Source organism: Zophobas morio, unplaced genomic scaffold, assembly GCF_036711695.1.
Source record: "Zophobas morio isolate AGI-343-1 ecotype UQ-CSIRO unplaced genomic scaffold, CSIRO_AGI_Zmor_V1 ptg000027l, whole genome shotgun sequence".
Taxonomy (NCBI): domain Eukaryota; kingdom Metazoa; phylum Arthropoda; class Insecta; order Coleoptera; family Tenebrionidae; genus Zophobas; species Zophobas morio.
This window is the reverse complement of record NW_026972132.1, coordinates 1,745,778-1,771,404: the sequence shown is the minus strand read 5'-3', so window position 1 is coordinate 1,771,404 and position 25,627 is coordinate 1,745,778. Positions and strand designations below refer to the sequence as shown.

Below are 25,627 nucleotides of genomic sequence, written 5' to 3'. Positions count from 1 at the left end.
CTTCGCAGGTTCGATTTTTTTCAATTTTCATGGGGCAAACTACTTTTAATAAGCTTGTTTTCTGAAATTTAAATGGGTTTGGAAAATGGCACCCCATTGATTAAATTTAATTTTCGGTATAGTTGAAAATAATTTAATCGAAAAATGCCGAGAGTTATAAAACTGATATTCCTAGAAATAGTTTTTTCAAGTAGCTGTGTTTGAATGAAATTTTTTGTCGGAGTTACCTAAAAATGGTAACTCAAACCACATTTTTTTCATTTTTACTCAGGAGATTTGAACTCATCGAAAATAATTTTAATAATTTAATAAAGACGCGGAAGTAAAAATAATCAAACTTGCGTAATTTTGAAAAATCAGGTACCCAAAGATGGCCCCCGGTTCGAAAACTGGACTATCGAGGTTTGATTTTTTTCATTTTCGTGGTGAAAACAAGTTTGAATAAGACTATTTTATAGAACTTTTTCCTTTGAAAAAAATCAAATAGGTTCCGAAAATGGCACCGCACTGATTTACTTCAATTTTTAGTACAGTTAAATTGAATTTAATCGAAAAATGCGCAAAATTATAGAACCATGATATTCATAGAAATAGGTCTTTTAAAAGTAGCTAATTTGGATGATTTTTTTCCATAATTACCTAAAAATGGCACATCAAACAACACTTTTTCCACTTTTATTCATGTGATTTTAACATTGATTTTAATAATTCAATACGGACGTAGAAATTAAAAAATCAAACTTGTATAACTTTGAAAAATTAGGTACCCAAAAATGGCCCCCGTTTCGAAAGCTGGACTTTCGAGGTTTGATTTTTTTCATTTTCGTAGTGAAAACAAGTTTGAATAAGACTATTTTATAGAACTTTTTCTTTTCCTTTGAAAAAAATCAAATAGGTTTCGAAAATGGCACCGCACTGATTTACTTTAATTTTCAGTACAGCTAAATAGAATTTAATCGAAAAATGCCCAAAATTATAAAACCGTGATATTCATAGAAATAAGTTTTTTAAAAGTAGCTAATTTGAATGATTTTCTTCCATAATTACCTAAAAATGGCACCTCAAACAACATTTTTTTCACTTTTATTCAAGTGATTTTAACATTGGTTTTAAAAATTCAATACGGACGTAGAAATTAAAAAATCAAACTTGTATAATTTTGAAAAATCAGGTACCCAAAAATGGTTCCCGTTTCGAAAACTGGACTTTTGAGGTTTGATTTTTTTCATTTTCGTGGTGAAAACAAGTTTGAATAAGACTATTTTATAGAGCTTTTTCCTTCGAAAAAAATCAAATAGGTTCCGAGAATGGCACCGCACTGATTTACTTTAATTTTCAGTACAGTTAAACAGAATTTAATAGAAAAATGCCCAAAATTATAAAACCGTGATATTCATAGAAATAGATTTGTCAAAAGTAGCTAATTTGAATGATTTTTTTTCCATAATTACCTAAAAATGTCACCTCAAACAACAATTTTTTCACTTTTATACAAGAGGTTTTAACATTGATTTTAATAATTCAATACGGACGCAGAAGCAAAAATAATCAATCTTGTGTAATTTTAAAGAATCCGGTACCCAAAAATGGCCCTTGTTCCGAAAATTGGACTTTGCAGGTTCGATTTTTTTTATTTTCATGGGACAAACTACTTTTAATAAGCTCGTTTTTGAAACTTTTTCTTTTGAAAAAATTGAAATGGGTTTGGAAAATGGCACCTTATGAATTAAATTTAATTTTTGAAACAGTAGAAAACAATTTAATCGAAAAATGCCCAGAGTTATAAAACTATGATATTCCTAGAAATAGTTTTTTAAGCAGCTTATATTTGAATGAAATTTTTTGTAGGAAAAAAAAACTAAAAATGGCACCTAAAAGAACACTTTTTCCGTTTTTCTTCAGGAGGTTTTAACTCATCGAAAATGATTTTAATAATTTAATAAGGACGGTGAAGTAAAAAAATTAAACTTTTGTAATTTTGAAAAATTAGGTACCCAAAAATGGCCTCTTTTCGAAAATTGGACTTTACAGGTTCGATTTTTTAAGAATTTTCATTGTACAAACAAGTTTTATTAAGATTATTTACTAAAATTTTTCTTTTAAAAGACGGAAGTAGGCTCCGAAAATGGCACTTCACTGATTTATTTTAAATTTCAGTACATTAAAAAAGAATTTCTTCGAAAAATGCCCACGATTGTAAAACTATAATATCCGTAGAAATAGGTTTTACGAAGTAGCTACATTTGAACGATATTTTTGTTTCAGAATTACCTAAAAATGGCACATAAAACATATTTTTTCAGTTTTATTCAAGATATTTTAACTCATCTGAAACAATTCCAATAATTAATAAGAATGGAGAAGTAAAAATTATCAAATTTGTGAAATTTCGAAAAATATGGTACCCAAAAATGGCCCCTTTTCGAAAATTGGACTTTACAGGTTCGATTTTTTAATAATTTTCATTTTACAAACAAGTTTTATTAAGATTATTTAGTAAAATTTTTCCTTTAAAACTACGAAATTAGGCTCCGAAAATGGCACTTCACTGATTTATTTTAAATTTCAGTACATTAAAAAAGAATTTCTTCGAAAAATGCCCAGCATTGTAAAACTATAATATGCCTATAGGTTTTTACGAAGTAGCTACATTTGAACGATATTTTTGTTTCAGAATTACCTAAAAATGGCACATAAAACAGCTTTTTTCAGTTTTATTCAAGAGATTTTAACTCATCTGAAACAATTTCAATAATTAATAAGACTGAAGAAGTAAAAATTATCAAACTTGTGAAATTTTGAAAAATCAGGTACCCAAAAATGGCCCCTTTTCGAAAATTGGACTTTACAGGTTCGATTTTTTAATAATTTTCATTTTACAAACAAGTTTTATTAAGATTATTTAGTAAAATTTTTCCTTTAAAACAACGAAATTAGGCTCCGAAAATGGCACTTCACTGATATATTTTAAATTTCAGTACATTAAAAAAGAATTTCTTCGAAAAATGCCCACGATTGTAAAACTATAATATCCGTAGAAATAGGTTTTTACGAAGTAGCTACATTTGAACGATATTTTTGTTTCAGAATTACCTAAAAATGGCACATAAAACAGCTTTTTTCAGTTTTATTCAAGATATTTTAACTCATTTGAAACAATTTCAATAATTAATAAGAATGAGGAAGTAAAAATTATCAAACTTGTGAAATTTTGAAAAATATGGTATTCAAAAATGGCCCCTTTTCGAAAATTGGACTTTACAGGTTCGATTTTTTAATAATTTTCATTGTACAAACAAGTTTTATTAAGATTATTTACTAAAATTTTTCTTTTAAAAGACGGAAGTAGGCTCCGAAAATGGCACTTCAATGATTTATTTTAAATTTCATTTATTTTAAATTTCAGTACATTAAAAAAGAATTTCTTCGAAAAATGCCCACGATTGTAAAACTATAATATCCGTAGAAATAGGTTTTTACGAAGTAGCTACATTTGAACGATATTTTTGTTTCAGAATTACTTAAAAATGGCACATAAAACAGCTTTTTTCAGTTTTATTCAAGAGATTTTAACTCATCTGAAACAATTTCAATAATTAATAAGAATGGAGAAGTAAAAATTATCAAATTTGTGAAATTTTGAAAAATATGGTACCCAAAAATGGCCCCTTTTCGAAAATTGGACTTTACAGGTTCGATTTTTTAATAATTTTCATTTTACAAACAAGTTTTATTAAGATTATTTACTAAAATTTTTCTTTTAAAAGAACGGAAGTAGGCTCCGAAAATGGCACTTCACTGATTTATTTTAAATTTGAGTACATCAAAAAAGAATTTACTGGAAAAATGCCCAGGATTATAAAATTATAATATCCATAATAGGTTTTTACGAAGTAGCTACATTTGAACGATATTTTTGTTTCAGAATTACCTAAAAATGGCACATAAAACAGCTTTTTTCAGTTTTATTCAAGAGATTTTAACTCATCTGAAACAATTTCAATAATTAATAAGACTGAAGAAGTAAAAATTATCAAACTTGTGAAATTTTGAAAAATCAGGTACCCAAAAATGGCCCCTTTTCGAAAATTGGACTTTACAGGTTCGATTTTTTAATAATTTTCATTTTACAAACAAGTTTTATTAAGATTATTTAGTAAAATTTTTCCTTTAAAACAACGAAATTAGGCTCCGAAAATGGCACTTCACTGATATATTTTAAATTTCAGTACATTAAAAAAGAATTTCTTCGAAAAATGCCCACGATTGTAAAACTATAATATCCGTAGAAATAGGTTTTTACGAAGTAGCTACATTTGAACGATATTTTTGTTTCAGAATTACCTAAAAATGGCACATAAAACATCTTTTTTCAGTTTTATTCAAGATATTTTAACTCATCTGAAACAATTCCAATAATTAATAAGAATGGAGAAGTAAAAATTATCAAACTTGTGAAATTTTGAAAAATATGGTACCCAAAAATGGCCCCTTTTCGAAAATTAGACTTTACAGGTTCGATTTTTTAATAATTTTCATTTTACAAACAAGTTTTATTAAGATTATTTAGTAAAATTTTTCCTTTAAAACAACGAAATTAAGCTCCGAAAATGGCACTTCACTGATTTATTTTAAATTTCAGTACATTAAAAAAGAATTTACTCGAAAAATGCCCACAATTATTAAACTATAATATCCATAGAAATAGGTTTTTACGAAGTAGCTACATTTGAACGATATTTTTTTTCAGAATTACCTAAAAATGGCACATAAAACAGCTTTTTTCAGTTTTATTCAAGATATTTTAACTCATCTGAAACAATTTCAATAATTAATAAGACTGAAGAAGTAAAAATTATCAAACTTGTGAAATTTTGAAAAATCAGGTACCCAAAAATGGCCCCTTTTCGAAAATTGGACTTTACAGGTTCGATTTTTTAATAATTTTCAGTGTACAAACAAGTTTTATTAAGATTATTTACTAAAATTTTTCTTTTAAAAGAACGGAAGTAGGCTCCGAAAATGGCACTTCACTGATTTATTTTAAATTTCAGTACATTAAAAAAGAATTTCTTCGAAAATTGTCCAGGATTGTAAAACTATAATATCCGTAGAAATTGGTTTTTACGAAGTAGCTACATTTGAACGATATTTTTGTTTCAGAATTACCTAAAAATGGCACATAAAATATCTTTTTTCAGTTTTATTCAAGATATTTTAACTCATTTGAAACAATTTCAATAATTAATAAGAATGGAGAAGTAAAAATGATCAAACTTGTGAAATTTTGAAAAATAAGGTACCCAAAAATGGCCCCTTTTCGAAACTGGGCTTTTCAGGTTCGAATTTTCAAGAATTTTCATTGTACAAACAAGTTTTATTAAGATTATTAACTAAAACTTTTTCTCTTTAAATAACTGAAATAGGCTTCAAAAATGGCACTTCACTGATTTACTTTAATTTTCAGTACAATAAAAAAGAATTTACTCGAAAAATGCCCACAATTATTAAACTATATATAATATCCATAGAAATAGGTTTTTTCAAAGTTTGTCCCAAATTATCACTTTCCAGCAAAAATGGTACCAAAAGTTGTCAAAAATGCCACTTAAAAATATGGATAAATAAAGAATAGTCGTGTTTTTGATGATATCTGATGAAACGAAAACTCAAAAAACGCGAGAGGGTAAATTTAAATTTTGGATTGTGGGTGTCCAAAAAGGGGACAGTTTTCCAAAAACAGTTGTAAAATTAGGTGTTCGAAATTCGTCAAAAAATCGGTCCAATGGCATAATTTTAAGAGGTAAAATTTTGAAAACCGGTATTTTTAGCCATGATTGGACTTATATTGTTTGCAGAAGCCACATAATAACATAAAAAATATGCATGTCGTGTCTTTGGGGTCAAGTTCGCGACTATAATGTCAAACATATTAAATAACTCTAAAAAAAAAGGTAGTGTAATGTCACAGTTCGCTAAAAGCGGAAAGTTGTAGATGAAAAAATCAAATGTCATAAAGGTGGTAGACCCTGGGGAGAAAATCGTCTAAAATATCTAACATTGCGGAAGAGAGTAACATTTGCAAATTTTGAACTAAAAACAGCAGAAACCAGTTGCCACAAAAATTACCAAACAAGAAATGGAATTCATTGTGCGGAAAAAGGCGAAAAATGCGGAAAAACCTCGAATTTCTATATACATTCAGGCGCCAAATAACTTTAGAGAGCAAATACTGCGAAACAAAAACCTAATTAAAACCGTAGATAAATCGACGTTTCTGGTCCGAATTTGTCACAGCACACACACCAAGAAAAATCGCCAGTCATCGAAACCGTTTCCGAACGAAACTCCACTTGCGTAACCCATCGACCAGATCACCAAAATCCACAACAAAGCTAACTCCTTGCATAACCCGCGAAACCCAAGAGAAAGTCCTCGCCCAAAATGGGTTACCGATTTTTCCCGACTTACTCTTGTACCGCTTGTGCGTTATCCTGGAGTCGTCCTGCGGGCTCCTGGTCCTCACCGGACTGTAACTCCACCGCACTATACTGTTGCACACCGAGACCAAGTCCTTCATTTTCACTTGCAGCACTCGAACGCACTCGCGCTCTAAATCGGAACCAAGAAAATCGGTGCGATTGGCGTCGAATTCGGGCGAGAAATGCGTGAATTTCGCGGCTTAGTTTGTATTATACGAGTTACTTAACTAACGTCTTAAATAATTGCGAGTACTTTCACTGGCCAATCGCGGCGAGGCTTATTAAGAGCGTGCTCTCCCCACCCTTGGCGACATGTGCATCTTGTTGTGGTGTGCGACAGAGAGGAGGGTGGCGTCCTTGTTTAAGATTAGGATGGGTTTTACGGGTTTTTTTGTTATCGGAGTTTTGGGTGTTTGGAAATTGTGGTTTTGTTTGTTTCGTCAGAGTTGGTTAATTGGTTTGGTTGCGTGGGTGGAAATGTACTTGGGGGTCTTTTTGGGGGTTGGTGGGGATTGACGTCATTGGGTGACCGTTGATCAGATTGATGGGGATTGAGACAAAGGAGTTTTTTGTGGTGATGGACGTCTTTCATTTATCATGTTGGCTGCACCTAATTTGGAATATTAGAGGATCGCTCTCCTGCTGTCAGAAGTCAAATTATACAGTTCTTTGAGAGGTTGGCGAACTTCAGTAGAATGGAAGATTTTTAAGTAATCAAAATTTTTCTTTAAGTACTAAATTCACGGAAGTTACAGAAATCAGAGTGTGTGAAGTGTAAAAATTAGTCTAGAAACACTAATTAATTGAGATCGAATTCGAAATTTGGGTAAAAGGTATCAGAACCAAAAAATATTGTAACAAGTTTTCAAAAATTTCACGTTTTTGTTAGAAATTGACTGAAAACTTAATCGACAGAAATGTAATTATTTAATAATATTGGTGTAAATTCCAGTTTTGAAAATTAGTCTAAAAACAATGACTGGCTAAAATCAAAAACCAAATTTGTTCCAAAAAGTTTCCAAAAATTCGTTCTGGTCTATAGATCTATAAATAATACTTGTCAAAATGTGACCTTTTTCAAAATTGTTTGAAATTTTTGTAATAAAAATATCAAATTCAGTTTATATTTTACGGTAATTCTATATTGCACATTTCGTAATAATAGCGAAATTAGTTTTTCTAAAATTAAAAACTGGTTTACATGTGATAAAAAAATAGGTTAGTTTTCAAAATTTCTCCTTTTTGTTATAAATTGGCTAAAATGTAACCCACAAAAATATCACTTTTTGATAATATTAGTAAATATTTTAATAAGGAAATTTAATTTGCACTTATTTTTCACAGGGCCCAAAATCGGCACTAGTTTTTTTTTTAATACTAGGTTTGAAAATTAGTCTGAAAATAATGACTGACTAAAATCAAAAACCAAATTTGTTCAAAAAGTTTCCAAAAATTCGTTCTGGTCTGTTGGTCTATAAATACTAATTGTCAAAATGTCACATTTTTCAAAATTGTTGGAAATTTTTGTAAGAAAAATATCAAAATCAGTTTATATTTTACAGTAATTCTATATTGGACATTTCGTAATAATACCGATATTAGTTTTTCTAAAATTACGAACTGGTTTAAATGTGATCAAAAAATAGGGTAAAAGTTTTCACAATTTCTGTTTTTTGCTATAAATTGGCTAAAATGTAACCCACAAAAATATCACTTTTTGATAATATTAGTAAATATTTTAATAAGGAAATTTAATTTGCACTTATTTTTCACAGGACCCAAAAACGGCACTAGTTTTTTTTAATACTAGGTTTGAAAATTAGTCTATAAACAATGACTGACTAAAATCAAAAACCAAATTTGTCCCAAAAAGTTTCCAAAAATTCGGTCCGGTCTATAGATCTATAAATAATAATTGTAAAAATGCCACATTTTTCAAAATTGTTGGAAATTTTAGTGAGAAAAATATCAAATTCAGTTTATATTTTACACTAAATCTATAGTGGACATTCCGTAATAATAACGATATTAGTTTTACTAAAATTAAGAACTAGTTTAAATGTGATCAAAAAATAGAGTAAAAGTTTTCAAAATTTCTCTTTTTTTTTATAAATTGGCTAAAATTTAACCGACAAAAATATCACACTTTCATAATTTTAGTGAATATTTTTATAAGAAAAATTAAACTGCACTTATTTTTCACAGGGCCCAAAAACGGCACTAGATTTTTTTTAATACTTGGTTTGAAAATTAGTCTGTAAACAGTGACTGATTAAATTCAAAAACCAAATTTGTCCCAAAAGGTTTACAAAAATTTGTTCTGCTCTATAGATCTATAAATAATAATTGCCAAAATGTCACATTTTTCAAAATGGTTGGAAATTTTTGTAAGAAAAATATCAAATTCAGTTTGTATTTTACGGTAATTCTATATTGCACATTTCGTAATAATAGCGATGTTAGTTTTTCTAAAATTACGAACTGGTTTAAATGTGATCAAAAAATAGGTTAAAGTTTTCAAAATTTTTCTTTTTTGTTATAAATTGGCTAAAATTTAACCCACAAAAATATCACTTATTGATAATATTAGTAAATATTTTAATAAGGAAATTTAATTTGCACTTATTTTTCACAGGGCCCAAAATCGGCAATAGTTTTTTTTTAATACTAAGTTTGAAAATTAGTCTGAAAATAATGACTGACTAAAATCAAAAACCAACTTTGTCCCAAAAAGTTTCCAAAAATTCGTTCTGGTCTGTTGGTCTATAAATAATAATTGTCAAAATGTCATATTTTTCAAAACTGTTGGAAATTTTTGTAAGAAAAATATCAAATTCAGTTTATATTTTACAGTAATTCTATATTGCACATTTCGTAATAATAGCGATATTAGTTTTTCTAAAATTACGAACTGGTTTAAATGTGATAAAAAAATAGGGGAAAAAATTTTCAAAATTTCTCATTTTTGGTATAAACTGGCTAAAATTTAACCCACAAAAATATCACTTTTTGATATTATTAGTGAATATTTTTATAAGAAAAAATTAAACTGCACTTATTTTTCACAGGGCCCAAAAACGGCACGAGGTTTTTTTTGATACTAGATTTGAAAATTAGTCTGAAAACAATGACTGACCAAAATCAAAAACCAAATTTGTCCCAAAAAGTTTCCAAAAATTCGTTCTGGTTCATAGATCTATAAATAATAATTGTCAAAATGTCACATTTTTCAAAATTATTGGAAATTTTTGTAAGAAAAATATCAAATTCAGTTTATGTTTTACAGTAATGCTATATTGCACATTTCGTAATAACAGCAATATTAATTTTTCTAAAATTAAAAACTGGTTTAAATGTGATCAAAAAATAGGGTAAAAGTTGTCAAAATTTTTCTTTTTTGTTATAAATTGATTAAAATTTAACCCACAAAAATATCACTTTTTGACAATATTAGTGAATATTTTTATAAGAAAAATTAAACTGCACTAATTTTTCACAGGGCCCAAAAATGGCACTAGTTTTTTTTAATATTATGTTTGAAAATTAGTCTGAAAACAATGACTGACTAAGATTAAAACCAAATTTTTCCCGAAAAGTTTCCATAAATTCGTTCTGGTCTATGGATCTATAAATAATAATTGTCAAAATGCCACATTTTTCAAAATTGTTGGACATTTTTGTACGAAAAATATCAAATTCAGTTTGTATTTTACGGTAATTCTATATTGCACATTTCGTAATAATAGCGATGTTAGTTTTTCTAAAATTACGAACTGGTTTAAATGTGATCAAAAAATAGGGTAAAAGTTGTCAAAATTTCTCTTTTTTGTTATAAATTGGCTAAAATATAACCGAAAAAAATATCACTTATTGATAATGTTAGTCAATATTTTTATAAGAAAAATTAAACTACACTTATTTTTCACAGGGCCCAAAAACGGCACTAGTTTTTTTAATACTAGGTTTGAAAATTAGTCTGTAAACAATGACTGACTAAAATCAAAAACCAAATTTGTCCCAAAAAGTTTCCAAAAATTCGTTCTGGTCTGTTGGTCTATAAATAATAATTGTCAAAATGTCATATTTTTCAAAACTGTTGGAAATTTTTGTAAGAAAAATATCAAATTCAGTTTGTATTTTACGGTAATTCTATATTGGACATTTCGTAACAATAGCGATTTTAGTTTTTTTAAAATTACGAACTGGTTTAAATGTGATCAAAAAATAGGATAAAAGTTTTCAAAATTTCTCTTTTTGTTATAAATTCGCTAAAATTTAACGAACAAAAATATCACTTTTTGAAAATATCATGAATATTTTCATAAGAAAAATTAAACTGCACTTATTTTTCACAGGGCCCTAAAACGGCACTAGTTTTATTTTTAATACTAGGTTTGAAAATTAGTCAGAAAACAATGACTGACTAAAATTAAAAAACAAATTTGTCCCAAAAAGTTTCCAAAAATTCGTTCCGGTCTATAAATAATAATTGTCAAAATGTGACATTTTTCAAAATTGTTGGAAGTTTTTGTAAGAAAAATATCAAATTCAGTTTATATTTTACAGTAATTCTATATTGCACATTTCGTAGTAATAGCGATATTAGTTTTTCTAAAATTACGAACTGGTTTAAATGTGATCAAAAAATAGGGGAAAAAATTTTCAAAATTTCTCATTTTTGGTATAAACTGGCTAAAATTTAACCCACAAAAATATCACTTTTTGATATTATTAGTGAATATTTTTATAAGAAAAAATTAAACTGCACTTATTTTTCACAGGGCCCAAAAACGGCACTAGTTTTTTTTTAATACTAGGTTTGAAAACTAGTCTGTAAACAATGACTGACTAAAATCAAAAACCAAATTTGTCCTAGAAAGTTTCCAAACATTCGTTCTGGTCTATAGATCTATAAATAATATTTGTCAAAATGTTACATTTTTCAGACTTATTGGAAATCTTTGCAAGAAAAATATCAAATTCACTTTGTATTTTACGGTAATTCTATATATTGCACATTTCGTAATAATAGCGATGTTAGTTTTTCTAAAATTACGAACTGGTTTAAATGTGATCAAAATATAGGGTAAAAGTTTTTAAAATTTCTCTATTTTGTTATAAATTGGCTAAAATTTAACTGACAAAAATGTCACTTTTTAATAATATTAGTGAATATTTTAATAAGAAAAATTAAACTGCACTTATTTTTCACAGGGCCCAAAAACGGCACTAGTTTTTTTTAATACTAGGTTTGAAAATTAGTCTGTAAACAATGACTGACTAAAATCAAAAAACAAATTTGTCCTAGAAAGTTTCCAAAAATTCGTTCTGGTCTATAGATCTATAAATAATAATTGTCAAAATGCCACATTTTTCAAAATTGTTGGAAATTTTTGTAAGAAAAATATCAAATTCAGTTTAGATTTTACAGTAATTCTATATAGCACATTTCGTAATAATAGCGATATCAGGTTTTCTAAAATTACGAACTGGTTTAAATGTGATCAAAAAATAGGGTAAAAGTTGTCAAAATTTCTCTTTTTTGTTATAAATTGGCTAAAATATAACCGAAAAAAATATCACTTATTGATAATGTTAGTCAATATTTTTATAAGAAAATTTAAACTGCGCTTATTTTTCACAGGGCCCAAAAACGGCACTAGTTTTTTTTAATACTAGCTTTGAAAATTAGTCTGAAAACAATGACTGACTAAAATCAAAAACCAAATTTGTCCTAGAAAGTTTCCAAAAATTCGTTCTGGTCTATAGATCTATAAATAATAATTGTCAAAATGTCACATTTTTCAAAATTGTTGGAAATTTTTGTAAGAAAAATATCAAATTCAGTTTATATTTTACAAAAATTCTATATTGTACATTTCGTAATAATAGCGATATTAGTTTTTCTAAAATTACTTACTGGTTTAAATGTGATAAACAAATAGGGTAAAAGTTTTCAAAACTTCTCATTTTTGTTATAAATTCGCTAAAATTTAACTAACAAAAGTATCACTTTTTGATAATATGTGAATATTTTTATACGAAAAATTAAACTGCACTTATTTTTCACAGGGCCCAAAAACTGCACTAGCTTTTTTTTAATATTAGATTTGAAAATTAGTCTGAAAACAATGACTGACTAAAATCAAAAACCAAATTTGTCCCAAAAAGTTTCCAAAAATTCGTTGTGGTCTATAGATCTATATATAATAATTGTGAAATTGCCACATTTTTCAAAATTGTTGGAAATTTTTGTAAGAAAATTATCAAATTCAGTTTGTATTTTACGGTAATTCTATATTGCACATTTCGTAATAATAGCGATATTAGGTTTTCTAAAATTACTAACTGGTTTAAATGTGATCAAAAAATAGGGTAAAAGTTTTCAAAATTTCTCTGTTTTGTTATAAATTAGCTAAAATTTGACCGACAAAATATCACTTTTCGACAATATTAGTGAATATTTTTATAAGAAAAATCTCAGTCTACTAATTAAATTAACTTAATTACTCAAAATTACACTTACATATATTTTTGAAGAATCCTAAATCGGCACTTGATCTTCATTGTGCAAAGTGCTAGTTAAGAGCTCTAGAAACACATTTCTTCAACTAGAAACTTGAAAAGTGTCTAAAATCGTCTTCCTTTTTGTTTTTTGTTCTTGATTGATCTAGACATAACACAAAAATCTTTCGTTTCCGTCCATAATTAACAAAAATTTAACCCGAGATAACGAACAACAATAACTTTCGATACTTGGCAAAATTAAAAATCTGGGACGATTTTTACAATTTTTGCGCGTTTTCAAATGATTTATGGCTCTTGTTATAAAAAATTTGTCACAAAATTAATATAAATTGGTTACATGAATAAATAAACCTTTTAGCTATCTGATTTATTAATTATTGTTATTTATGCGTATATCCTGGGAAAACGTTTACGCAGCCACAAAAAATGTAATATTTGATTTAATATTAATCTCATGTCAACAAAATTATTTTCCTTATTAAGAAATAATTTGTAAAAGGAAAATATTTTATTAAAAATGTTGATTTTGTGTACAGAATCGATTAAAAAAGGAAAAATATGTATTTTCTTGTTTAATGCAAAATTAAACGTGATGTTACCTTGGATTAATTAATTCTCGAAATTTACATGTAGCTCTGAAGCAACTTTTTTATTTTTTTTATTTATTTATTTATTTTTTTTTTGTTATTCGACTTGCAAGGTCACTAAGACTATTCAAATTTTCACAGTAACCTATATCATGCAAAAAAGCGAACAGACCAAATAATGCTCAATTTATCGAGTTATTCAAACCAGAAATGAATTTATTTGTGTCTTTTGAAGATTTTGAATTATTTATTTATCTTATTTAAATAGTCGTTTCGGAATAAACCATTTTTTTTCGGATAGAATATTCTAGAAATGTTTTTTTTGTGTATTATATGGACATTCCCAACTTCCTCCTTGCAATTTCGGCAATTACCATAAAAAAGTGTTTTCATTATTCCATTTACGTTATTCACCTAAAAAACCCGTTCACAATAGCTCAAATCTCGGCGCTTTCCTCCGTAATTTGCACACAACGACTTCGGACGTCATTAAAGACACGAAAATCAACACAACAATTATTTTTAATTTTTTTGCAATTCCTTAAACTCAATTCGCGCAAATTGGCGGTTTTATTATTGCAATTATAATTGGGAAGTCACCTGTTAATAAAACCGAACATCCTCACTTACAATCATTAAAAATTATTACCGCACTCAATGACTGTGATTATTAATAATAGAGACACAAACACGAAAAAACTCGAACCACTAAGTAAATAAATGATCAAAAATTCCGTTTCTTCAACGCAATTTCGTTTCAAACAACAACAATAACAACAATGAAAAATGACGACGATCTCTCCCAATTTGGCCCATTGTTTGCCAATTACCGGAATTGGAATTCTTCCTCGTTTATTAATTTTCGAATCTCTCCATTGTTCTCGGTTCGATTGGGCTGGATGCGGTTCTGGCTTCGAAGATTCTCGGTCGTGGATGACGTAAATGATTTCTTTCGTATCATCGCGGATGATTGATGGAAAATAACTGTTTGTTGGTATAAACGGATGGAAAAAGATTTGCAAGTCCAGAGACTAGGTCGCAGTCTAATCAGATTATGGAAAAAAACGTATTTTTTATCTATGGGTGGAAGGCTAGAGAATCGTTAAACGGGGACGCTAATGACGGGTATTTTCGTGTTATGGTTTAATTGCGCTTAATGGATGGAAAAAGTGCTTTGGTGTGCTTTGATGGCCGGCTGGTGATGCAGATTTGAGGTATGTGGAGTTGGCGTGGAGTAAAAGGAGATTAGTGTTGTGTTTTTTGTTTGTAATTTTTGTGTTTGATGTCTCAGTTACCTTGAAATAAATGTCAACAAAAGGAGGTTTTAGTAAAAGAAGGTTTCATAAGGGTCTAGAGCCAGCAAAAATCGTTAAAAATTTAAGGTTCTAAAGGCTTTAAGAGTTCTAAAGGTTCTAGAGAGATTCCACAGATTCCAGATATTTCTAAAAATCACGAGAGATCCAAAAAGCCTTGAAGATTGTAGAGATCCTCTAGGTCTAAAAGTTACGTAGTTTCTAACTACATAGTACAAAGATTTGAAAATTCTAAAGATTTAAAAGGTTTCAAAGCCTACAAAGATTTTAAGGTTCTAAATATGTGAAAAATCCAAAAGGATCTTGAAGGTCCTGAAAGTCCTAGTGATACCTGGAATAATAGAGAGCCTAAGGATCTTGGAGATTCTAGAAATTCTAAACATTATAGAACTTTTAGCAGCTCTAAAGACTAAATATTCTGAGAATTCTGATGACTCTGACTACTCTGACACCTTTAAAGTCTCTAGATTTGCCAGAGATTGCAGAGATTCCAGAGATTTCAAAGATTTTAGAGGTTCTAAAGACTTTAAAGATTTTAAGGACACGAAGGTTCCAAATATTGTAAAAATTGTAGAGGGATGCTGAGATTCTAGAAGTTGTAAATATTCTACAACGTTGTAGAGATTCTAAAATGTTCAAAATTTCCAAGCATGATCACCCTGAAAATTCTAAGGAGTCTTGATTTTCCAGAGCTTCCAGAGATTTCAGAGATTCTAAAGACGCTAAAGACTAAAACTTTACAAATTTTGTAAAAATTCCAAAGGGATCCTAGAGATTCTAAAAATTATGTCCAAAATTTTAAGAACTCTGGTGACTCTAGATTTTCCAGAGATTGCAGAGATTCCAGTGTTCAGACATTCTAAGTATTCTAAAGGCTCTAATGACTCTAAAGATTCGAAGGATTCAAACCTTCCAAATATTATAAAAATTCTAAACATTCTAGAATATCTACTGATTTTAAAATGCCCAAAATTTGCAAAAATTCTATAGACTCTAAAGACAAAAGATTTTAAGAACTCTAATTTTTCCAGAGATTGCAGAGACTCCAGGGATTTTAGGATTCTAGAGATTCTACAGCTTTTAAAGAATCTAAAGATTCTAGAAAATTGTAGAAATTGTAAAATGTTCAAAATTCCCAAAAATTCTTAAGGTTTTAAAGATTAAAGATTTTAGGCACTCTAATGGTTCTGAGACTTTGAAAACTCTATGACCCTGAGAATTCTAAGGAATCTTGATTTTCCAGAGATTCCAGAGATTTTGGAGATTCAAGAAAATTTCAAAGATTTTAGAAATTCTAAAGGCTCTAAGGATTCAAATGTTTCAAATCCTGGAGATTTTAAAGCTTCGAAAAATTCTAAAGGCTGTGAAGACTAAAGATTCTAAGGACTCTAAAGACTATGAGAACTCTGATGACTCTGAAAACTCTGAGAACTCTAAAGCTCTAGCTTCCAAAAACTCCGAGGTTTCAGAGATTCTATAATTTGAAAGATTCTGTGACTCTAATGACTCAAACGTTCCAATGATTGTAAAATTTTTAAAGAGATCCTACAAATTCTAAACATTCTAAAACATTGTAGAGATTCTAAAATGTCCAGTATTTCCAAGAATTCTAAAGGCTCTAAAGACTAAAGATCCTAAGGATCTGAGGATACTGATGATTTTAAAAACTCCAGAGATTTTAAAGATTTTAGAGTTTCTGGATATTCTAAAGACTTTAAGAACTGAAACGTTCCAATTGTTGCGAAAGTTATGCAGGTTTAGAATTATTCCTAAAATTCTAGAGTTTCCATGGATTCGAAAAAAAAAATTAAAATTCTAAAAATGTAAAATTACTCAAGATCCGAAAATTTTTGAAAAATCTAAAGATCCTTTTTGTCTAAAAATTCTAGAGACGCTGCAGAAATTAAAGATTCCAAAGATTCAGAAGATACCGAAGATACCGAGATTCAGAAGATCCAGAAGATTCCGATGATTCCGAAGATTCCGAAGATTTCAACAATCCCGAAGATTCCAAGGATTTCAAAGATTTCAAAGATTCCAAATATTCCAAAGATTCCAAGGATGCCAAAAATTCCGAAGGTTTCGAAGGTTCTAAAGAGTTCGAAGATTCCAAAGATTCCAAAGCTTACAAAGATTCAAAAGACTCCAAAGACTCCAAAGATTCCAAAGATTCCAAAGATCCCCAAGATCCCAAATATTCCAAACACTCCATCAGAGGATTCAGAAGAATCAGAAGATTTAGGAGATTCAGAAGATTCATAAAGTTCTGAAGATTCCGAAGATTCCGAAGATTCCGAAGATTTCAACAATCCCGAAGATTCCAAGGATTTCAAAGATTTCAAAGATTCCAAATATTCCAAAGATTCCAAAGATGCCAAAAATTCCGAAGGTTTCGAAGGTTCTAAAGAGTTCGAAGATTCCAAAGATTCCAAAGATCCCAAAGATCCCAAATATTCCAAACACTTCATCAGAGTGTTCAGAAGATTCAGAAGATTTAGGAGATTCAGAAGATTCATAAGGATTCTGAAGATTTCAACAATCCCAAAGATTCCAAAGATTTCAAAGATTTCAAAGATTCCACAGATTCCGAAGATTTCAAGGATGCCAAAGATTCCAAGGATTCCAAAAATTCCGAGGATTCCGAAGATTGCGTAGATTCCGAACATTCAGAACATTCAGAAGATTTCGAAGATTCAGAAGTTTCAGAAGAATCAGAAGATTTCAAGGATGCCAAAAATTCCGAAGGTTCCGAAGGTTCTGAATATTCCGAAGATTCCGGAGATTCTGGAGATTTCAACAATCCCAAAGATTCCAAGGATTTCAAAGGTTTCAAAGATTCCCAAGATTTCGAAGATTCCAAGGATGCCAAAAATTACGAAGGTTTCAAAGGTTCTGAAGAGTTCGAAGATTCCAAATATTCCAAATATTCCAAAGATTCCAAAGAATTCATAGGTTCCAAACGTTCCAAATGTTCCAAAGATTTCAAAGATTCTAAGAATGCTAAAAATTTCGAAGGTTTCAAAGGTTCTGAAGATTTCAACGACCTCAAAGATTTCAAAGATTTCAAGGACTCCAAAGATTTTAAAGATTCCAAAGATTCCAAAAATTCTAAAAATTCCAAAGATTCCAAGGATGTCAAAAATTCCGAAGGTTCTGAAGATTTCGCAGATTCCAAATATTTCAAATATTCCAAAGAATTCATAGGTTCCAAACGTTCCAAACGTTCCAAACGTTCCAAAGATTCCAAAGATGCCAAAAATTCTAAGGATGCCAAAAATTGCCAAGGTTTCGAAGGTTCTAAAAATTTGGAAGATTTCAAATATTCCAAAAATTGCAAAGATTCTAAAAAATTCGAGGATGTCAAAAATTGCCAAGGTTCTGCAGATTCCGAAACTTCCAAAAATTCCAAAGATTCCAAAGATTTCAAAGAATCCAAAGATTCCAAAGAATCATAGACTCCAAAGATTCCAAAGATCCCAAACATTTCAAACATTTCAAACATTCCAAACATTCCAAATATTCCAAATTTTCCAAATATTCCAAAGATTCCAAAGATCCCAAAGATCCCAAATATTCCAAACATTCCAAACATTCCATCAGAGGATTCAGAAGATTCAGAAGACTCAGAAGATTTGGAAGATTCAGAAGATTCATAAGGTTCTGAAGATTCCGAAGATTCCGAAGATTTCAACAATCCTAAAGATTCCAAAAATTCCAAACATTTCAAAGATTTCAAAGATTCCAAAGATTCCACAGATTCCGAAGATTTCAAGGATTCCAAAGATTCCAAGAATGCCAAAAATTCCGAGAATTCCGAAGATTGCGTAGATTCCGAAGATTCAGAAGTTTCAGAAGAATTAGAAAATTCCAAGGATGCCAAAATTGCGAAGATTTCGATGGTTCTGAAGATTCCGGAGATTCCAAGAATTTCAAAAGTTTCAAAGATTCCAAAGATTCCGAAGATTCCGAAGATTCCGAGGATGCCAAAAATTCCGAAGGTTTCAAAGATTCCAAAGAATTTAAAGGTTCCAAACGTTCCAAAGGTTCCAAAGATTTCAAAGATTTCAAGGATTTCAAAGTTTCCGAAAATTCTAAAAATTGCAAAGATTCCAAGGATTTCAAAAATTCCGAAGGTTATGGAAATTTCGCAGATTCTAGGCTCCAAACGTCCAAAGGTTCCGAAGATTTCAGAGATTCTAAGAATGCTAAAAGTTTCGAAGGTTTCGAAAGTTCTGAAGACTTCAACGATCCCAAAAATTTTAAAGATTTTAAAGATTGCAAAAATTCTAAAAATTTCAAGGATATCAAAAATTCCGAAGGTTTTGAAGATTTCAAATATTCCAAAGAATTCATAGGTTCCAAATGTTCAAAGGGCTCCAAAGATTCCAAGGATGCCAAAAATTCCAAGGATGCCAAAAATTGCCAAGGTTCGAAGGTTCTGAAGATTTCGAAGATTTCAAATATTCCAAAAATTGCAAAGATTCCAAAAAATTCAAGGATGTCAAAAATTCCTAAGGTTCTGCAGATTCCGAAATTTCCAAAAATTCCAAAGCTTCCAAAGGTTTTAAAGGTTCCAAAGTTTACAAATGTTATAGAGGTTCCAAAGGTTCAAAAAATTCCAAGGACGCGAAAGACTCCAAAAACTCGAAAAACTCAAAAGAGTCCAAATAATTCAGACAGTCCACACACCTCAAAGCCCAAAGATCCCAAGAACCCCAAAGGCCCCAAAGATTCCAAAGACTCAACGGACTCAAAAGTTGCAAAAATTTTAAAGATTTTCAAATATTCCAAAGACTAATAAAAGTTGTAGAAGGATTCTAAATAATCAAAAAATTCTAGAAATTACAAAAGTCGCATAATCGTTAGAGATTTTAAAGATTCCAAAACTCTACTAATTGTGAAGAAATGAAAATTTCGATGATTTCGATAAATTACAAAAGTTTATATCGCTCCAAACCTTCCAAATATTTCAAAGGTTAAAACGTTTTAAAAATCTTAAAAATTTTACATGTTTAAAGCGTTGAACCAATAAAATAGTTAAAATGTATTTAAAATGTCGAAAAACCAAAAAAACAATAAATATTTCTATATGTAACTTATCGAAGTCCAAAAGCTCGAAAAATCGAAAACGTGTCAAAAGTTGCAGATATTCTAAAGAATTTAAAAACGACACCAACTCCCACAGATGTGGAAAATTTGCTCAAAAAATATCCTGTTGTTAATCTGTGGTCCCATTTATTATCTGAAAAATATTTCGCCGAACATTTGTTGAAACCACAAACAAACCAACGCAAATCCGGTATGATTTTTGTCATTTTCTTAATCATCCTTTGACGCAAAATGAAGAAAAACTGAGAACTGGACGGAAACCCCACTTTAGTCACTTTTAAGCACCCAAAATAAAAGAAATACATGGGTTTCGACGTCACTCGAATTATGCCTATTCTTCTCCGAGATTACGTCCGGATTTTACATATTTTTGCATATTTAAAATACTCAGACCGGCAGCCAAACTTGTTTGTCAACAGTCGGCTTTTTATACCGATTTCGCTCTATCTCCCCTATCCTGAAACCGACACCAGTTATTATTATTATTATTATTATTAGTATTATGTCGAAATAATTCCAAAAACCCGTTTTAATTAAAAACATCGACAAACACAACAACGAAACAAATTCGCCACTCGCTCCAGTCCGACCCTGGTCACTCGGGCACCGTTAAGCCCACGAGCTCTGGTTTTCCCATTGCAAATAAGACCAAAACCTCGGATCCTTCAACTCCACATACCGCCGAGCAATTCACCAAAAAACGTGGAGACTTCCACTCCAGATCCGGTTTTTTTCCGCGATCAGCTATTAATAACTTTTTTTTTATGGCTGTTGTATTCTAATGTGCACCGTCAGATTTCTGATGGAGCGATTAAGGATCTCGGGCCGCCTTAACGGAATAAACAATCCTCGTGACGTCAATGCGGCTGATTATAGGGAGTTCGCGCGGTTGGTTTGGGAATCTTCCCAAGGGGTCAAGCAGGCCTTGGACCCCGTCTTTCGGACGGTCTGCCTTTCCGTCCGTCCGTCTGTCGGTTCGCGTCCTGACCCATCGTCGAAGTCTCTCAAGGCGCGATTTCACGTCGCCTCGAATCCAGTGCGTAGGATCAAGGATGCCGTTTCAGGATAACGCGACTGTTATTTCCGCCGGTCATTGATTGATTGTAGTGTTTGTAGTAGCGTTGGAACACTGAGTCATTGTCAAACCGTTGCGTTGGTTAAGGTCAATGCTATCATTAGCGTCACCTAATTGCCGAAATTCGGTGACATTGTGCGGTTTTTTACCCAATTCGAAGAGGGAAAATCGAAGTGCGTCATTTTCACTACGAAAATGACTGCGTCGATTCGTTTGTGGATTTGCGGTTGATTTGTTGATTCTGGTGATCTCAACACTGTCATAAATCGCTTTTGAAGGATGGTTGATTGTGGTTGGTTTTATTGGTCGTAATTCGTTGATAGCGGCGATTTTATTTTGTTTTATTGACGGTTTGGCCTTGCCATTGACTGGCCAGAATTCATTCACTCGTGTGTACCTATTTCGAGGAATTAGGAAGTGTTTTAATGAGACCGATTTGACATTTAGAAGGTTGGTGGCAGGAGATTTTTGAGCGAGATTGTGAAGGTGAAGATGGAAATTGGTAAAGGTTTCGAATGTGGAACGAAAGCGTGCTGGGTTCTAGAACAAAATTTTGGGTTTCGAAACTTCTGGAACCTTGATTATTCGAAAACCGTGAATCAAAATAATACTATAGAGGGTTACATTTTTTGGGTAAAATTTAAAATCTAAAGCGTAAACAAAGTTTGAACTTTTGGAACAACCTTAACATTATACTGTTTCAATATATTACATACGAATACATGTTAAACATTGCACCGATTCCAAAATTGGAGGTTAGAGGTAAATCCAAATTTAATTAGAGTTAGAGATTATTGACAAATTGTGGAAATTCCGGAAAATTAAAATCAATTAAAAATTATAAAATCTAAAGATTTCAAAAGTTTACACAGTTCTATAAACTACAGAAACTCTAAAAATTTTACCGAATTTGTGGAAAGATTCCAAATATTGTGGCCCATTTTGTAAACCTTTCAAGGGTTCAGGAGTTTTAAAATTAATAAAAGATAAAAATTCTAGAAATCCTCTAGGTACTGAAAAGGTTCTAGAAATGCTATGGACTCTAAAGATTACAAAAAAAATTCTAGAATTCTAAATACTCTAAATACTCTGAAGACACTAAATATTCTAAAGAGTCTAAGAGCATTAAAGAAACCTTAAAAGCTCTAAAGACTCAATCCAGGTCCTTAAGCACTTAAACGTTAAAATGATTTTTAAAATTCTGTAGTTTAAAAAATTTTAAAGGTTTTAAAAGTTCTCGAAGGATTCTAAACAATCTAGAAATTGCATATATAAATCTAGATATACTAGAGATTTCAAAGATTCCAATGATTCCAAAGATTCCAAAAATTCTAAAGATTCTAAAGGTTCCGAATATTCCGAAGAATCCGATGATTCCGAAGATCGCAAATATTCCTGAAATTCCGGATATTCAGGAGATTCCGGTGATTCTAAAGATTACAAAGATTCCAAAGTTTCTAAAGATTCTATAGATTGTAAAGATTTCAAAGTTTCTTAAGATTCTAAAGATTCCAAAGATTCCAAAAGTTCCAAATATTCCAAAAATTCAAAAGATTCCAAAGATTCTAAAGATTCTATAGATTCAAGAGTTTCTAGAGATTCTAGAGATTCTAAAGATTCCAAAGACAGTAAACGCTCTAAATATTCTAAAGAGCCTAAATATTAAAGACGCCTTAAAAGTTCCAAAGACACTATCTAGATCCTTAAGAACTTAAACGTTATTTTTTTTTAATTTTGTAGTTTGAAATGTTTGACAGATTTTTGAAATTCTAGAATGATTCAAAATAATCCTAAGATTATAAATAAACGTTATATAAATTCCATAAACTCTTAAAATTCCAAAGAGTTTAAAGATTTCAAGGATTCTGGAGATATAAAAACTAAATTGTAAATACCTGAAAAACAATTTCTTTAAATTTTAGAAATTTCGGAAATTCTAAAGATTACGAAAATTCCAAAGTTTCTAAAGATTCTAAAGATGCTAAAGATTCCAAAGATTCCAAAGGTTCTAAAGATTCTAAAGATTCTAAAGACTCTAAATAATCTAAAGAGTCGAAAAACATTAGAGACATCTTAAAAGTTCTAAAAACTCCATCTAGATCCTTAAGAACTTAAACGTTAAAGATTTTTAAAATTCTGTAGTTTGAAAAATTTTACAGATTTTAAAAGTTCTAGGATTCCAAATAATCCAAAAATTATATATAAATTTAGTATAAATTCTAGAGATCCTAAGGATTTTAGAAATTCCAGATATTCTACAGATTCCAAAAACTTCAAGGACTCTAAAGATTCCGAAGATTCCAAAAATTTCATAGATCCCAAAGATTCCAAAGATGCCAAAGATTCCAAATATTACAAACATTCCAAACATTCCAAAGATTCCAAAGATTCAAAAGACTCCAAAGACTCCAAAGATTTCAAAGATTCCAAAGATTCCAAAAATCCCAAACATTACAAACATTTCAAACATTCCAAACATTCCAAATATTCCAAAGATTCCAAATATTCCAAAGATTCCAAAAATTCCAAAGATTTTAAAAAATCCCAAGGGTCCAAATATGCAAAAGACTCCAAAGATTTCAAACATTCCAAAGATTCCAAATACTCCAAAGATTCTAAATATTTCAAAGATTCCAAAGATTCTAAAGATGTTAAAGATTCCAAAGATTCTAAATATTCTAAAGATTTTAAAGATTCTAAAGATTCTAAATATTCTAAAGATTTCAAAGATTTTAAAGATTGATTTTAAAGTTTCGAAGGATCCCAAAGATCCCGGAGATCCCGGAGATTTCAGATTCCGGAGATTCTAGAGTTTACGAAGATTCCAAAGTTTCTAAAGATTCTAAAGATGCTAAAGATTCCAAAGATTCTAAATTTTCTTAAGATTCTAAAGATTCTAAAGATTCCAAAGATTCCAAATATTCCAAAGATTCCAAGGATTACAAAGATTCAAAAGATTCCAAATATTCCAAAGATTCCAAATATTTCAAATATTCCAAAGATTCCAAAAACTCCAAAGATTCCAAAGATTCCAAAGATTCTAAAGATTTTAAAGATTCCAAATATTCTACATATTCTAAATATTTCAAAGATTTTAAAGATTGATTTTAGAGTTTCTAAGAATCCCAAAGATCCCGGAGATCCCGGAGATTTCAGATTCCGGAGATTCTAGAGATTACGAAGATTTCAAAGTTTCTAAAGATTCTAAAGATGCTAAAGATTCCAAAGATTCCAAATTTTCTTAAGATTCTAAAGATTTCAAAGATTCCAAAGATTCCAAAGATTCCAAGTATTTCAAAGATTCAAAAGATTCTAAAAATTCCAAAGATTCCAAAGATACCAAAGATGCCAAAAATGCCAAAGATCCCAAAGATTCCAAAGATTCAAAGGGCTCCAAAAACTTCAAAGATTTCAAAGATTCCAAAGATTCCAAAGATCCCAAACATTTCAAACATTTCAAACATTCCAAACAATCCAAATTTTCCAAATATTCCAAAAAATCCCAGCTTAGGAATTTATTTTAGAATGTAAGTTGTGCGTTTCTGTTTATTGTAGTTTATTGTAGTTTATTGTAGTTTTTGTCTTTATTTTACTCTGTAACAGCTTTATTGGCGTTAATAAATGCAATTATTACAAATTATTATTATTACAATCCCAAGATTCCAAAGATACAAAAGACTCCAAACATTCCAAACATTCCAAATATTCAAAGATTTCAAAAGCTCCAAAGATTCTAAATATTCCCAAGATTCTAAAGATTCCAAAGATTCTATAGATTCTAAATATTCTAAAGATTCTAAAGATTTCAAAGATTTTAAAGATTGATTCTAAAGTTTCTAAAGATCCCAAAGATCCCGGATATCCCGGAGATTTCAGATTCCGGAGATTCTAAAGATTACAAAGATTCTAAAGATTCTAAAGATTCTAAAGATTCTAACGATTCTAAAGATTCTAAAGATTCTAAAGATTCTAAAGATTCGAAAGATTCTAAAGATTCTAAAGATTCTAAAGATTCTAAAATTGCTGAAGATTCTAAAGATTCTACAGATTCTAAAATTGCTGAAGATTCTAAAGATTCTAAAGATTTTAAAGATTCTAAATATTCCAGAGGGTCCAAAAATTCCAAAAAAATTAGAAATTTTCGAGTCTATAAATTTTATAAAATCTGTAAAACTGTGAACCTAGTAATCTTGAGAATCTGGAGATTTAGTGTATTTTGGAAAAAATAGACCTGCTCTGGAAAATCTAGAACTTCTGATAATTTGATAAGGTTACACAGTTCTAAACATCATAGAAATTCTAAATATTTTACCGAATTTCTGAAAAAAAATCAAAATACATACTGTGAAATTTTCAAATATTCTCAAATTTTCAAAATTCTCAAGGATTTCAAGAATGCCAGAAACTGTAAGGACAACAGGGATTTCAGGAATTTAAAAAATTCAGGAGATTTCACAGACTGTTGTAAAGATGCTAAAAATCTTTAAAGTTCTAGAGATTCTGAAGGGACTAGAAACGACGAAAATCCGAAAA

At 29.9% G+C, this 25,627-nt stretch overlaps 1 protein-coding gene across 5 annotated transcripts in view; it reads right to left on the bottom strand.

The window, feature by feature from the left end:
- LOC135136825 (scavenger receptor class B member 1-like) overlaps positions 1-25,627 on the bottom strand; it is a 91,214-nt gene that overhangs the window by 37,414 nt on the left and 28,173 nt on the right. For 2 of the 5 annotated variants that reach the window (XM_064066248.1, XM_064066247.1), the window contains exon 1: positions 6,472-6,722. The exons of the other annotated variants lie outside the window; for them this stretch is intronic. In XM_064066248.1, coding sequence (XP_063922318.1) covers positions 6,472-6,580 — 109 coding nt within the window. In that variant the 5' untranslated portion in view covers positions 6,581-6,722. Of the gene's footprint in view, positions 1-6,471; positions 6,723-25,627 lie in introns of those variants that run through there. 5 annotated transcript variants of the gene reach the window in all.